Here is a 15,711-nt window from a genome sequence, read left to right on the forward strand (position 1 = left end):
AGCTGTTACTCCTTATTATGTGCTTGTCTTCTAATGAATTTTCATCCTGTTATGTGGGCCCTTGGAACATTTCATTGGAAAGGCAGGATACACACACAAATCTGGTGCTTTCAGGCCATTCTCCACAACTTGGTTAACATAAAAGACAAACTGCCCAGAAGTCTCCAAAGAGTCTAATGTGAATGGTATTCTAGAATGCTCAAACCGCTCTCTTACATTTAACTCCTCTGCACTGTTTATGTGAAGCTGCAAAGCTTGCTTCCCTGCTGACACACATTTAATTTTAATTTAAAAAAATCTACCTCTGAACTATTATGGACCCCCAGTTTAGAGATGCAGAGAGATGGAAATGGAGCTGAACAAAGCTCAGGAGGAAGCCAAAGGACCACGTTTTTCCTTTCGTTCCAGTTTGCTTAAGTTTGTGCCTGCAATATTCCATTGTGCCACAAAATCCCTAAGCATAGAACCTGCTTACATCCGTTTGGAGGTTAACCATGGTTATCCTAACTGGTGTGTGCAGATCAGCTTGGAGCCTTAGTTAGCATTCACCGTGGTTGGGATGTGTGCAGAGGTCACCTTTAAGCATGGCTTTGTCACAGGGAAGGATTGGATTTGTATGTAAGAGGAGGACCCACAGACCAGATGTGGTCTGTTTCTGACCTCTTAACAGTTGAAACATTGCTTCTGCACTGGCCCCTAGTGAAAATGAAGACTGGTTTCCCACTTCTGCAATGAAACCACAATGGCTCTAAATCTCCAAAGGAAACAATACAGCCAAGTGCTTTGGATCTGTTTATTACTCTTCTGTGAAAAGAGTTAATCCTGGGGTCCAGGCATTTATCAGGTACTGCTGTGCTACATTCACTTACATTGCATTATTTTCACCCCCTAGATGGTATCACGCTAATCTCACCCGGCCTCTGGCCGAGCGCATGCTTATGCGGGTGCCACGGGATGGGGCCTTTCTGGTGCGCAAGAGGAGCGAACCAAACTCCTATGCAATCTCCTTTCGGTGAGTAGTTTGTCTCCCGGGTACCATGGACTGCCTTATATATGTGTCGCTGTGGCTGTGAAATGTAGGAAAGGAAAGTAAATCTCCCCCCACCCCAATCATCATGCAACAAACACCCTCTTCAGCCATTGTTAAGTGGTTGTTTGAGAAATGACTGATCACTTGTTCTGCTGCTGTTTTGTTCCCCAGGGCAGAAGGGAAGATAAAGCACTGCCGAGTCCAGCAGGATGGCCAGACCGTCATTTTAGGTAACTCTGAATTTGAGAGCCTGGTGGATTTAATCAGCTACTACGAGAAGCACCCGCTGTATCGCAAGATGAAGCTGAGGTATCCGATTAATGAGGAAATGTTGGAGAAGATCGGGACAGCGGTGAGTATGGTGTTAGGAATGGAATCCAGTGCATTCTTCCTGGGACTGTGGTCGTAACTGCTCTTGTTTTTCTAGAATATGGCTCTAGGGCAGGGATGGGGAATCTCCAACTCCCAGTCTTCGCTTGCCAGGGGATCTAATTTAGCCTGCAAGGTCATTCTTCAAAATCACTCTCACTTGTCCATCAGCTGATATCACTGGGTGATGTCAGCTGATGGGCAGGGTTTTTCTTTAAGTCCTACTGGGTGTTGCTTTTACAGCGTTTTCCCAGCCCCATATATCTGTCAAAGTTGGCTTGCAGTATGGCGGTGAGTCCTGACCTGACCAAAAAGGTTCCCTATCCCTTCTCTAAGAAAATGGAATAGTCCACTTCTTCTAGAGCAAGGATGGAGAACCTCTATCCCATGGGCCAGACTTGGTCCTCTAGTGGTCCGAATTTGACCTGTGAGGCCATTTCCCCCAAACCACACCCACTAACACCACACTGAACATCATACGCGATGTCAGGTGCAGGACAAGTATTGGCATGTCTTCAAAGGAACAACTGAGAGCTTAAGGCATGCTCTCACCATCCAGCTGATGGAAGGAGGAAGTAGTTTTCCTTTTGCAAACAGCCCCACACTGCTCCATGGACCTCTGGCTTTTGGGTGTTTAAAGAGCAGTGTGGGGCTGCTTGCAAAAGGGCTTTCTAACAGCCCTGCACTGTTTTTTGAAATTTTGAAAACTGGAGTTTCACAGTGCAGTGCTAGGCTATTAAAAAACCTTTTGTAAACAACCCTGCACTGATCTTAAACCTCTAGTTTTTGGAGGCTGAAGGAGCAGCACATGGCTGTTTGAAAGCCCTTTTGCAAACAGCTCTGTGCTGCACTTTGAAATCCCAACAAATGGGACTTCAAAGTGCACCTTCGCCTGATGTCACAGTAACATCTAGTGATTGACAGGTAAACAGCCCAACCTGCCTGCCAAATTTGTCCCACCAAGGGTTGGGGAGATAAGAATCTAGCATGTTGGCTAGAAAAAGTGCTCACCCTACTCTATAGCGTGGGGAGAGACTCAGCCTGTTTCCAAGCTGTAGAATCACCTTATAAGTGAGTGACTTTAGTCACCTCTTCTAGCTCCTGTGATCCTTGCCTGAACAAGCATACAGATACTCATCTTCTTTCCTTTGTTCACCAGGAACCAGATTACGGTTCACTCTACGAAGGTCAGAATCCAGGATTTTATGTGGAGGCCAACCCTATGCCAACCTTCAAGGTATTTTCTTTGTATCTTGAGATGTGTCTTATTACAACATTGACTGGGCTGAGATCAGCTGTTAAATTGCTTGTGTGGCCAATATGTTTTCACTACCAGGGCAAGTAGCAGCTTATGAGGAGGTGGCTTCCCTGTGGATCAGTCCTTGCCTTGGCTGCATTTGCATTTGCTTATCTCCATCATAATCTTTAGTCTTGAAAATGCTCTTAACAAACCATTAGCACACTGGGGCCTTGATGTAAATGCCTACCCACCCTGCAAACATTAGTACACTAAATTTTAAACCCCAGGCACTAGCGTATTCATGAAGTTATTTGCATATGGAAACTTCTGACTTTCATACACAATTGGAGAGAGAACTGAACCCTAGTAATGGGAGTCAGAAAGGTAGGCAAATTCCTGGCCAATCATTAGTTTTTCCTATTGATTGCACTGTATTCCCCCCCCCCCACGGTGGTCTTGCACATCACAAAGACTTAGAGGCAGGTATTGATACCTAATTGTAAGTGGATTCCTGCAGAATTCCTTGGTAATGAGTGGCATGTGACTTCATCTCGGCTTCTGCCGTGATCACCTAGCCTCATTATTTTGTATGTGTTTCAGTGTGCTGTCAAAGCCTTGTTTGACTATAAGGCTCAACGGGAGGATGAGCTCACCTTCACCAAAAATGCCGTCATCCAGAATGTGGAAAAGCAAGAAGGAGGCTGGTGAGTTTCCTTTAATCGCCAGATGATCAGTCCTTTTAAAAAGATCTCACAGAGATCACATCTCCAAGCAGCAACAGGGCATTTGCTGACTTTCCCATTCCTGGTAATGCCCTTTGAAAAGAAATCCCCCCCCCTTTTATATGTTTTAAACAAAAAAGCAAAATGCGAAGCTGAACACCCGCCTCACTTTTAGAGCCAAACGCATTGGTTCCCAGACTGTGGGAACCTAGGTTGCTCCTGAACAGCTGAAAAGCAGCTAGAGTTGGTAGAGGGGATTTGAAAGGGTGACTTAACCCTTCCCCCATCCACCACTTTCCCCCTTACAACTCCTTCCGACAACTTCTCCACCTCTCTCCTCTCCATCTTGTATTATACACTCGCCATGCTGCTTTGCAGCTGTTTGGGAATGACTAGGGCAGGCACCCCCAAACTTGGCCCTCCAGCTGTTTTGGGACTACAACTCCCATCATCCCTGACCACTGGTCCTGTTAGCTAGGGATGATGGGAGTTGCAATCCCAAAACAGCTGGAGGGCCGGGTTTGGGCATGGCTGGACTAGGGTTTCCAGATACAGGGTCTGCTACTGAACTTCAGCTTCAGCCCTTAGTCAAGAACACTTTGGCACAGGGAAGTGTTTTTGCTAGTGGTGTGATAGGGCATGAATTTGGTAACTTATTTCCATTCCTTGGAATCAAGGCAAAATTAACAAGAGAGTATCCTCGTTTGCCCTCCTGCCCACCCCGTTACTGGCAGGTTGCAGCTTAGTGCACAGCTAGCTAGCTCTGTTGGTCTGCTTAATGCCATACATTTACGTTCTCTAATCAATGCATTTTGATGACCTTGGTACAAAATAACACTAGTTTGGTGTAGAATGTGTACGGCTTTGCACATGCATCTTATCATTTCTTCCAGGTGGAGAGGAGACTGTGGTGGTAAGAAGCAGCTGTGGTTTCCATCTAACTATGTAGAAGAAATAGCTAGTCCAACGGGCTTGGAGCCTGAGAGGGAGGTGAGCATTCAGTTTGGAGAAAGATGGAAAGAGAGCTGCAGAGTCTTATCAGCTTCAGATTCCAGGGAAAGCTCAGCTTGAGTTTTGGTCTTGAAATAAGGCCTTCTAAATACCCAAAGGGCCACCTTCTTCCACGTGAGCCTGCCTGCTCAATAAGATCTTCCAGATGGGCTATCCTGTGCATCGCACAAACACCTAGTTTACATTCAGCTGGGATGTGGGAGAGGACCTTTGCTGTTGTTGTGGCAAGTTCTCTGGGTCTCTTTGCCCAGTAAGACTTAGAATCATAGAATCACAGCACTGGAAGGGATCCCCAAGGGTCATTAGTCCAATCTCCACTAAAGATGGCCATCCATGAAAGGGAGAGTCCATTTCCGACAGCCTTCTGTTGCTGCCTTAATACATTTGCTTTCTGGCAGGTATTTTGTAGGCATTAAAGCTCCCTGGTATATTAGTTTCAATTTGGCCTTCTGCAATCTGGTTGTTCTTCATGTTTTAGACTACAACTCCCATAAGTCCCAGCCAGTGTGACCAGTGGTTAGGTGATGCTGAGAGTTGTAGTCCAGAATTAAATTCATTCATTTTAAAGTGATTTATTTCAGGGGGGGTTGTTTGTTTGCTTGTTTTACAAACAATCAGTATATAAATGTTATGAAATAAAATAAATAAGTGTTGTTATCTGCCACGACGATGAAAACAATAACTAATAATACATGGTTGGAAGCTTCTGCAGTTCAAAGATGTGTGTGGATAAGAGAAAGATTGTGTTAGTTATCCTTCCTGGTTCTGTTCACAATTAACACCTGTATGCCAGGACTGTATGATGAAACCACACAGGCAGATATCTCAGAAGAAAACTCCACTGTAATAAAATTCCTTTCCCTTCAAATGTGGCAAATCTAAATAATATCCAGAATTAATTTTATTACTTTTTGGCATTTATTCAGTGTCAGATGGTCCTTTTCCAGAGGACTGAGTAGCTCTAATTTTCTAACCACAAATCACATTGGGCAGTGGAGGCTCCCAAGCAGGGGGTAGTCAGCTGGCAGTGGAGCAGGAGGCCAAGGGAAGGATAGGCATTTAAAATGTTTTTAGAATACTTTGCTATTTTAAAACAGAATGCATTTATGTGCGCGAGTGCTATTGCCTCCCCTGAGGTTCTCACGATAGGGTAGACTCTAAAATGTGGGGAAATGTAGTAATATGCTATGAACTTGCTTCCAGCAACAGATAGATGAGAACAGTCCATTGGGAGACCTACTTGGAGGAGTTCTGGACGTACCAGCCTGTCAGATTGGTAAGTGGATGCTTCGTGTGGTGGGTGGGAGAGGCAAGAAGTGATAACCGATGCTGATTTTCAGCTGCAACTATTTCCTTAGAACCCACCTTTCCTTGCTAATCTGCAGGTTTTCTGTTCCCAAGGCTTTGCTCCAGGATAAAGGCCTTGTGTGGCTAAGTGCTCAGCCATGCAGGACCAGTTCTCTGGGTTGCTATTTAGCAAGGGCTGTGCATGCGGGAATGTTTTGCCCCATATCAAGCCCCCTTCAAGTGCATGGGTCTTACCTGCCTGCAGGAAGGTGGTCATGCAAAAAAATGGAATTCTGGAGTTCATGGGTCTGACTATTGGGCAAGATCTGTGCACCAGTGATTCACACATAAGATTCTTATAGGAATATAGAAGAGTGCCTGCTACAGTGCCTGCTTCTGGAGATCGATCCTGGAACAGGATTGTCTGATGCAAAGTGACACACCTCATTGTCTCTTCTGCTGAGTTGCTTCTTTGCTGCTGAACACGAATTCTCAAACATACTGATGGTTAATTTGGTGTTTAAACCTGCATTTTTAGTTTATTTGGGCCTGTTGGGGAAAGGCAAGATATAATAAATAAGAATCGGGTAGTGTCTTATGCAGAAAAGCTCTGCCATAGACTTTGGGATGACACTGCCTGTCAGAATGGACAGTACTGGGCTAGACCCGTAGTCTGGTCTGGTAAAATGCTGCTTCCTATGTTCCTCCCTAACCATCTTGCATTGATGGACAAAGCAAGAAGGGAAGAGGAGAGGGAGGGAGGGAGAGATTTTAAATATGGGCCTGGGGATTAAATGTAGGCCCTTAGTCTGGAAAGGTTGATGTCCACTGAAGCTACCTCTTAAAAAATACCATTGCTGCTTCCTTTCTTTCAAAGAGACTTTATTTATTGCATTTATATACTGCCAAGGCACCCAAAGTAGTTTACAATTTTGAAATACCAATGCAAATGATGATATACCATGTAAAATTGACCCAGGGGAGCAGGGAAGAAGCCAACTTGAGAAGGCCCTGATGTTAGCCTGCCTTCTTCCTTCTCACAGGGCAGATGATGTCTATTGGGGTAACAGTTTGTCTGCAGCTGGCCTTGTGGGGTGCAGAAACACTCCAACTAGGATGTTATCTCTGCCTCCCTTCTTCAATTACTTCTTCTTTCTTATTTTTATCAGTTATCAATACTACCTACATACTATGGAGAATTTTTTAACTATAACTCTGGTACAGATCATGTCTATGAGGATCTTGAGGCAGGCTGTGGCTTAATCTTTGTTTTCTGCTCATTCCTCATCCACAGCCATCCGCCCAGAGGGAAAGAACAACCGCATGTTTGTCTTCTCTATCAGCATGGCTTCCATCACACGATGGTCCCTGGATGTAGCAGCTGACACACACGAAGACCTGTTGGACTGGGTGAAGAAGATCCGTGAAGCCGCCCAAACTGCTGATGCCAGGGTAAGATATGCGGTCTCTTAAAATTTTGTAAGCCATAGATGCAAAAGTTGAGGAACTTGTTATGAAGGCTCTTGTGGTCACTGCATAAAATGTGAAAATAAAATAAAATATCTGGGTTATATAGGAATGCCCGAAGAGTAACAGACCAGAATGGAGATACTCCACTCATCATGTTTTGTATCCCTGCAAGTGGTTGGTTCCCTGCTGTCTCTGCCAGCTGTATGCATTTAAGTGACTGAGTGCAGTGGGGAGAGGTTTTGCTGACTGTCTTGAAGATGTACCTTTGTAGAAAAGCACACACTTTTCACAATATTCTACACACTTTTCAAACCACAGTGAAATCCACTTGTCCTGCTGTTTCTGTTTTCTGCTCATTGAATTCGTGTACCTGAGCCAGTGCTTCCACCCATACAATTAATGAGCCCTGTTGTCTTTTATTCTTTGTCAGCTTTCAGAAGGCAAGATGATGGAGAGGAGGAAGAAGATAGCGTTGGAGCTTTCTGAGCTGGTCATCTACTGTCGTCCTGTCCCCTTTGATGAAGAAAGTATGTGCGGATTCTATTAGGCAAATATTGCAAATGCTGTGCAATGACCCATTGCACGGCTAGAGCTGATTACTGGCATTAGTTCAGCCTTGTGATGTTTTAGTTGAAGCTTTTAAATCATTGCACCAATCTGGCATGGTAGGTTGGTAAAGCTCTCACTTGTAGGTATTTGAAAGGTGTTTGCCAACCATGACAAAAACACACCAGTAGTTGCAATATAGCATTTCTTTTCTATATTGGTTCAAAACCTAATTTGTAATCATTGCTAATTCATTATCCTTGGATATACTATTTAGTCACGACTCTGGTTTATCTAATTCACAACTTGAATAATCCCACTGAAGAAAAAAGTGGACATAGATTCTTATGGCTTATTTTTTTACAGATGTGAAAATTGGCTCTAGATTTCTGAAGCTGATTGATTTGTTTTTTTAGAAATGACTAGAAATATGCATATCTTATTTGTGGAACTGAAAAGTTCTTTGTCTCCCCACTGCTCTTTCTTCTCCTGTTAAATATTGTGGTGGGATCATTCTGACATAGGCTGCTCCGTATCATTGTCTCCCCTGTTTCCTGTACAGAGATTGGCACAGACAGGGCTTGCTACCGAGACATGTCCTCCTTCCCTGAAACCAAGGCAGAGAAGTATGTCAACAAGATCAAAGGCAAGAAGTTTCTGCAATATAACCGGCTACAGCTTTCCCGCATCTACCCAAAGGGACAGCGCCTTGATTCCTCCAACTATGATCCTCTGCCTATGTGGATCTGTGGCAGCCAGTTGGTGGCACTCAACTTCCAGACACCAGGTGAGAGCTTAGGGCAAGAGTATACAACATGGTACCTGCCATATGTTGTTGGACTGCAAGTCTCATCAGTTGCCATGCTGGCTGGGAGTTATGATCCACAACAGCTGGATGGCACAAAGTTGGCTAGCTCAACTTAGGACATGTCTACTTTGCAGGAAAAAAAGGTATTGCTTCTGCATGGTCTGGTGTCCAGCTGCTTACAAATGGGCAAAAGCTATTTGTGCTTGCTTATGATTGGGAGTTGGGCCATATTTTCTTCTTCATTTGAATGTTTACCTATAAAGCCTTAAATGGCTCAGGACCAAAATACCTCAAGGACCGCCTCTCTCCATATGAACCTACCCAGACCCTGAGATCATCATCTGAGGCCCTTCTTCATGTGCCTCCCCCACATGAGGTCTGGAGGGTGGCAACATGAGAAGGGGCCTTTTCTGCAGTGGCTCCTGTTTCTGGAATGCTCTCCTCAGTGAGGCTTGCCTGGTGCTTCATTGCGTATCTTAAGACAACAGTCAAAAGTGCTGGGCTGATACTCTGTGGCTTTTGAAATGTTTCTGGGAGAGGGGGGTTGTTGCTTTGCTTTGCTTCTGCTTTTGTTTTATTATATATTTTGTCTTTTCATATTGTGTTTTTATGTTGTGAATTGCCCTGTGGTCTTTGGATGAAGGGGGGTACACAAATCAAAATAATAAATAATGTTAACATTTTTTTTATAAAAAAAATGGGTTGTGCTAGGTTGGTACATATGTCAGAGTAGCTAGGATGCTGCCTCAGAACAAATTTATATAACCTTAAAACCGGGGGTAGCCAACATGGCAACCTCCAGATGTTGTTGGACTACAACTCCCATCATGCTGACCCAGATGGGAATTGTAGTCTGGTGAAGCCTGGAGGAAACTGTTTTGAGAGCCAGCATGGTGTAGTGGTTAAGAGCGGTGGACTCGTAATCTGGTGAACCGGGTTTGCTTCCCTGTTCCTCCACAGGCAGCTGCTGGGTGACCTTGGCCTAGTCACACTTTTCTGAAGTCTCTCAGCCTCACTCACCTTACAGTTTGTTGTGGGAGAAGAAGGGAAAAGAGATTCCTTAGGGCAGTGATAAAACGGGATATCAAATCCAAACTCCTCCTCCTCCTCCTTCTCCTCCTCCTCCTCCTCTCTTCTTCTTCTTCTTCTTCTTCTTCTTCTTCTTCTTCTTCTTCTTCTTCTTCTTCTTCTTCTTCTTCCTCTTCCTCTTCTTCTTCCTCCTACCCTCGATGTAAAATGTGGGAATGGGCATACATGTGTTGAAGTCTGAAAGTAACCACGGTATTGCCTCATCCTATCCAGGTGTCAATTGTAACAAGCCTTTTCAGTGGCGGCAGATACTTTACTGTGCCCTTCTAGCAACACTGTCAGTATGGTTCATTATCTTTGCCTTCTAAAAGAAACTGCACCTGAGGTGTTCAGGGTTTTGTGAGCTGGCCAGTTAGCACTGGCTTTCCTTAGGGGCCTCATGCAAACATGGCCGTTATGCCCTGAATTGTCCTTAATTGTATTCCATAGTACTGGAGCTGTTGCTCATCAGAGCCACCTGTTCTTTTGCAGATAAGCCAATGCAGATGAATCAGGCCCTGTTTATGTCTGGAGGCCGATGCGGCTTCATGCTGCAACCGGGCAACATGCGGGATGACATCTTTGATCCCTTTGACAAGAGCACTCTGCGGGGGGTGGAGCCGCTTTCCATTTCCATCGAGGTTGGTGTGTTATGCTCTTCTCTGCATGCCTGCTATAACAAAACCTTATTTTGACTTTGGTTTGGGCAGACATGTCCCTTCTCCTACAGCCCCAGGCTTCAGAATACTGCTACATTACGTCATGAATAGAAATCTTGGGTGTGTGTAGTACATTCATTTCTCCACCTCCTTGATCTTCTGGCCCTGCCCACCACTAGCATGGAGCCCTGAGAAAGTTGCCCACAAGGGAATGCAACTCTTGGGCTGAAATATTTCCTCCACTTTTCATTTTTCATACAAATACCATGCACTGAAGTTCCTCCTCCACTAGAGGTCCGGAGGGTGGCAACACGAGAATGGGCCTTTTCTGCAATGGCTCCCCACTTGTGGAATGCTCTCCCCAGGGATGTTCATCTGGTGCCTTCATTATATACCATTAAGTGCCGTGCAAAAACGTTCTTCTTCAACCAGGCCTTTAGCTGATTAATATTCTGCGGCCCTTTAAACGTGTTTGTTTTGGTGGGGGCGGGGGTAATTGTTTTGATTTGTTTTTGTTCTAATTATTTATTTGTGTTTTTATCCTGTATTTTTATCTTGTGAGATCTTTGGATGAAGGGCAGTATAGAAATTTAATAAATAACGGCAATTTTGTAAGCTAAGGCCCTTCCCTCCTATCAAACAAATTACCAAATGTTGAGCCTGAGGTGCTTTTTGTCTCAGCCACAATAACAATGGACCTTCTTAGATCAGTGCACTGAGTAGCCCTCTAGAGATGGAACCAAATAGTCAATGCCACCCAGCCAAAAATCCAGCAGCACAGATTGACTTGAAATAGGTGACAAAAGAGAGCAGAGTCACACCAGGACTGCACAGTGTCAGGGCAGAGGGGAATTCTATGGGGGCAGGAAAATGGCAACATGCAACCTTTTGCCACCCATAGGTGGCACCCTCCACTTAGAAACCTCATGCGTTCTGTATTTAGCTGGGGCTCAATGTAAAAGCATTGTTGTGACTCTGGCTTCATAATTTAAGTCAAGTGCAAAGCAGGGGAGCAAAGAGCAAGGTGATTTGTTTGTTGCTTCTGTCCTGGCACACACCACCAATGCTTTTGTCATTCTACTTTTATATAGAATGAAAAGGGCATATGAGAGGCAAGACAAAAGATTTCTAAGTCCTATCTAGGGTTGTTCATCCTGATTGGGATTCAGTCATGATCAGCTAGCCACTGAAAGCATGGAACTAAGTTAGTTACGACTGACTTGTTCCAGCGCTTCAGTGAGACTCGCAGTGTAGTCCCTGTGCATGTTTGCTTGGAAGTAAGTCCAACTGTATTCGATGGGGCTTCCGCCCAGGCATGTGTGCATGGGATCAGGGCCAATGACTTTAGGCTCTTTCATAAGATATCAGATACAGATGGGCAAATGCCTGTAAAAGCCCCCCCCCCCATTTCTGCATTTTTTGTGCCATCAAGTCAGACCCTGTGTCGACTTCAGCTCTGTACCCACCATGTGAGGAGAGTAAACCTCTTGTTTGTGCAACCTTAGCCTCCTGGGGATGGGATGAAACACTCATGCCCAGCGCTTCAGCTTGCCTGTGCAGCACTTTTGCACCACATGCACCTGTCAAATAGGTGTTGGCTCTCAACAGACTTACTACGTCTTGTTGGAGAAAGCTGACCAGGGGCCATGACAAAATGCATTTAGTTTCAATGGATGAAATGTTTTGTTTGTTTGTTTTGAAAATGTTGTCTGTGCTGGAGTTACCTCAATAGATCGAGGAATTGGCCTGCTGCTGCAGTGTACATAGCCATTCCTCAAACTGTGCAAAGCAATGGCCTAATTTTGTCTTCCCTACCTGCCCTGCGTAGGTCCTCGGGGCACGACACCTTCCGAAAAATGGAAGAGGGATTGTTTGCCCCTTCGTAGAGGTTGAGGTGTCTGGAGCTGATTATGATAACGCAAAGCAGAAGACCGAGATGGTGGGTGAGTATCCGAACCACCTAAAATTCAGACGGGTTGCAAGGCATGACAGTGTTGTTTGTAAGTCCAAGCCAGGGCCGGATTTAGGTTTGATGAGGCCCTAAGCGACTGAAGGTAATGGGGCCCTTTATATGTCCAGCTGTCCTTTGTCAACAACAAATTGCCACTTTTTTGTGTTGAATTTATGCTATATGGTAATTTATGGACCTAATAGGTTTCTAAAGCCATTTGCACATATAGAATGTAGGCACCCTATATATAGAAATGGGCAAACCAGTGACATTTTAGAGAGCAGGCTAGCATGTGGGGCCCATTATTTACATCATAGGACCCTAGACAACACAAAACACTGTTGCTGTATGTGGGTTTTATTTTACTTGTTTTTTATCTTCTGTTTTGGAAATGTACATCCAGTTTTTTCCCCTTTAAATTTTTTTGGGGCCCCCCAAGAGAGTGGGGCCCTAAGCTATAACTTGTTTAACTTATACGTAAATCTGGCACTTGCCCAAGCTAAGAAGAGGGCCTCGAAACATTCCTTCTCATCCCCAGAGGTATATGTGTACTTTACATTAGGGTTCCCCTTCCTTTTGCACTCTTACTCTGGCATCATGCCTTCAGCTTGGTGTGTGAAGACAAGATTTTCAAAGATTTGCTGTAACACTAGCCAGTTCCAAGCGCACTGCGGCCTCTTTGAGGTGGCAAGAAGTGTTTCCTGTTCACTGAACCAGCTTCCTTCTCATCGCCAGAAGTATATGTGTACTTGGTGGCCTGACATTTGGGGTTTCTTCCTGTTGCGCTTCTTACCCTGGCCTCTGTGCTGCTTTTTCTCATGTCTCCGAATCATTGTGTGAAGGCGAGGTTTTCTGAGCTTCGTTCTAACACTGGCCAGTTCCAAATAGTCTGTGATGTGGCAAGGAGTGTTTCCTGCTCACTTGACATGCAAGAAATGCTAGGCAAAAGAGGGGTTGGAAACCACTCTGGTGCCAAGAATGGAAGCTACAGTCTGCTGCGGAAATGAGATCGTATAGTAGCAGATTGCTTGATATGCATTAGATTACTGAGATGCCTGGAAAAGAAATGGAGTTGTGGAGTTGATTGTACAAATTGGCCTAGCCATCAATAAGGAGCCGGTTTGTGCAGCCCTGGCAAGTTCTTGGAGCATGTTGTCCTGTGTTAATGAAGAAACACTTAAGTAGTCGCAGAGAATGCTGTGTCTCAGTAAGACAGGAAAGAGTCCAGGAACACCGTCTTTGGAGGAAAGTGGAGGAAATGGCATGTGAACTGTGACAGTAACTGCAGCAATAAATGTGCCATACATGCATGTTTGTGGTAGTTAAAGTTTGAGAGCCCGTCTGATTGCATTGGATTTGGAGTTGAACGGCTTGACCTCAGGTCTCTGCTCTGCCCTGAACCTAGTTGCATGGACTTGGGCAGGTCTCAGTTTGTCCTGCCATAGGCAGGGCAAATCCTCACTGTGGGAGGCGGTTAAAGTGGTGACAACTTTAGGACATCTCTCTGAAAAAATTGCACCCTTTTCCCATGTACCTATCTATGATGTGCACCAGCTGCCCTTCCTTGATGATGGGTAACAACAGACTCCATTGAGGTGGTGCCACAAACACATGTGAACACTCCTCTTAGAGGCAGCACCCCATTCCAGGCAAACAGGTTGGTGCTTTGGAACAGCTGTGAGATTCTGGAAGATGGTTAACTAAGGATAAGGGATGCAGGAAGGTGAGCATTCCCATCAGGTACTTGCAAAGGTCACAGGGCTTTCGTGGTTTCTTGAATGAAGGCATGCAAGAAAACAGTCACTTCCCTCTCCCAAATTGAAGGGTTGCTCTGGGAGGGGAGAGTGTTCAGGATGAGGGTCTGCTCCATTAAGAGGACTTGTTGCCCCTACTCCCCAGCAGCAACCCTTCAAGCCCACACCCTATACAAAACCATGGAGAATACACCCCCACAAACTTCATTTTAAAATAGCCCCTTGTGTAAAGCAATGGGCTGGTCTTCTACATGCTGTGAAAGGTGGCAGAGTGGAAGCAGCATCAAAGTGAGGTGGGCATTGTTAGAGGTGGGTTGTAGCTGTTTTTAATTCTCACCTGATTCGTACTAAGGGCACAAGGTTCACCAACTTCAAACCGGGAAGTTTAATAAATGGATGCGAAGAAGTGTGGCCCATTTAAAAGTGCTGCTGTAGAAGTTAATTTCCAAAGAGTAGTTCTGTAATCCGTTAATGACAAAAGCGTTCTGTGACACCAGAGACTTAGCAGCTTACTGTGGATTAAGCTAAACTACTGTTAAAAGTATTGAACTACTTTCTTTTAAAAATACCAGAAATGACAAGACATTGTATGTTTGTTTGTTTGTTTAATATAGTGGACAATGGCCTGAATCCTGCCTGGGCTCATAAGTCGTTTCACTTCCATGTCAGTAACCCTGAGTTTGCTTTCTTACGGTTTGTTGTGTATGAAGAGGATATGTTCAGTGACCAGAACTTCTTAGCTCAGGCCACATTCCTGGTTAAAGGCCTGAAGACAGGTATGTGGTTGAAAGGTGTTTCCAATATCTTTGGAAGCACATTTCTGTTGATAAGATTCATGGGAGCATAGATGTTGTCGTGTATAGATGTTGTCGTGCAATCAGTGAAAAGTTGCTTTGTAATAAATTGCAAACGTCTATTGTTAATTGGGTGAAAAAAGCAAGGCTGCAATCCTATCTACACTTAACTTGGGAGCAAATTGGGGAGTCACACCCTGCAGAGCATAATCTGTAGCCTACATGTGTTTTTGGTTTATTGATTGCGGTTTGACATAAAATAAGCCAGGGATGGTAGTTTGCTTACTTTGTGCCTAAGGCAGTGATAGCCCAACTTGGCCCTCCAGCTGTTTTGGGACTACAATTCCCATCAACCCTGACCACTGGTCCTGTTAGCTTAGGGATGATGGGAGTTGTAGTCCCAAAACAGCTGGAGGGCCGAGTTTGGCCACCACTGGCCTAAGGAGTGAAAAGGCCCTTTTAGGCACAATCATAGCAATACAGTAACTTTGGTTTACTATGATGTGTGAATGGGGCCAGTGTAACTATATGACTGCAGTTAGTTGGCTCCCATTGTAGCGCCTTTTATTGTCTTTTAGGGTACCGAGCCGTGCCTTTGAAGAACAACTACAGTGAGGATCTGGAACTGGCTGCCTTGCTGGTGGAAATCGATATCACCCCTGGCAAAGTAAGTCTTATGTTCTTTAACTATTGATGTGCAGCATCCTGCAAAAGGCTCCCTAAGTTGAGGTTGAAAATGTTGAATATGTGACAACCGTCTTTTCACAGCTTTAAAAAACCTACTTCTCTTTTTGATTCTGAAGCAGGAGAATGGGGAGATCAGCCCTTTTGGAGTTTCGGCCTTCCGAGACAGGTCATCAGATTCTCCAAGCCAGCAGACAGGAGGCAGAGCCAGAGAAGGCTCCTTTGAAGCCCGATACCAACAACCATTTGAAGACTTCCGGATGTCACAGGAGCAGCTAGCAGACCACTTTGACAATCGAGACAGAAGGTGAGTTCAGT

At 44.8% G+C, this 15,711-nt stretch overlaps 1 protein-coding gene across 3 annotated transcripts in view; it reads left to right on the forward strand.

The window, feature by feature from the left end:
* The window catches only part of PLCG1 (phospholipase C gamma 1), an 85,697-nt gene that overhangs the window by 68,438 nt on the left and 1,548 nt on the right, over window positions 1-15,711 (forward strand). For 2 of the 3 annotated variants that reach the window (XM_033153395.1, XM_033153396.1), the window contains exons 18-31: window positions 893-1,012; window positions 1,202-1,382; window positions 2,559-2,636; window positions 3,240-3,343; window positions 4,255-4,351; window positions 5,576-5,648; window positions 6,954-7,111; window positions 7,560-7,656; window positions 8,238-8,462; window positions 10,044-10,192; window positions 12,039-12,153; window positions 14,530-14,691; window positions 15,288-15,376; window positions 15,513-15,700. In XM_033153395.1, the coding sequence (XP_033009286.1) occupies window positions 893-1,012; window positions 1,202-1,382; window positions 2,559-2,636; window positions 3,240-3,343; window positions 4,255-4,351; window positions 5,576-5,648; window positions 6,954-7,111; window positions 7,560-7,656; window positions 8,238-8,462; window positions 10,044-10,192; window positions 12,039-12,153; window positions 14,530-14,691; window positions 15,288-15,376; window positions 15,513-15,700 (1,836 nt within the window). The remainder of the gene's footprint in view (window positions 1-892; window positions 1,013-1,201; window positions 1,383-2,558; window positions 2,637-3,239; window positions 3,344-4,254; window positions 4,352-5,575; window positions 5,649-6,953; window positions 7,112-7,559; window positions 7,657-8,237; window positions 8,463-10,043; window positions 10,193-12,038; window positions 12,154-14,529; window positions 14,692-15,287; window positions 15,377-15,512; window positions 15,701-15,711) is intronic. The other variant, XM_033153397.1, reaches the window with a different exon arrangement.

The sequence above is a fragment of the Lacerta agilis genome, chromosome 6 (assembly GCF_009819535.1).
Source record: "Lacerta agilis isolate rLacAgi1 chromosome 6, rLacAgi1.pri, whole genome shotgun sequence".
NCBI classification, from domain to species: domain Eukaryota; kingdom Metazoa; phylum Chordata; class Lepidosauria; order Squamata; family Lacertidae; genus Lacerta; species Lacerta agilis.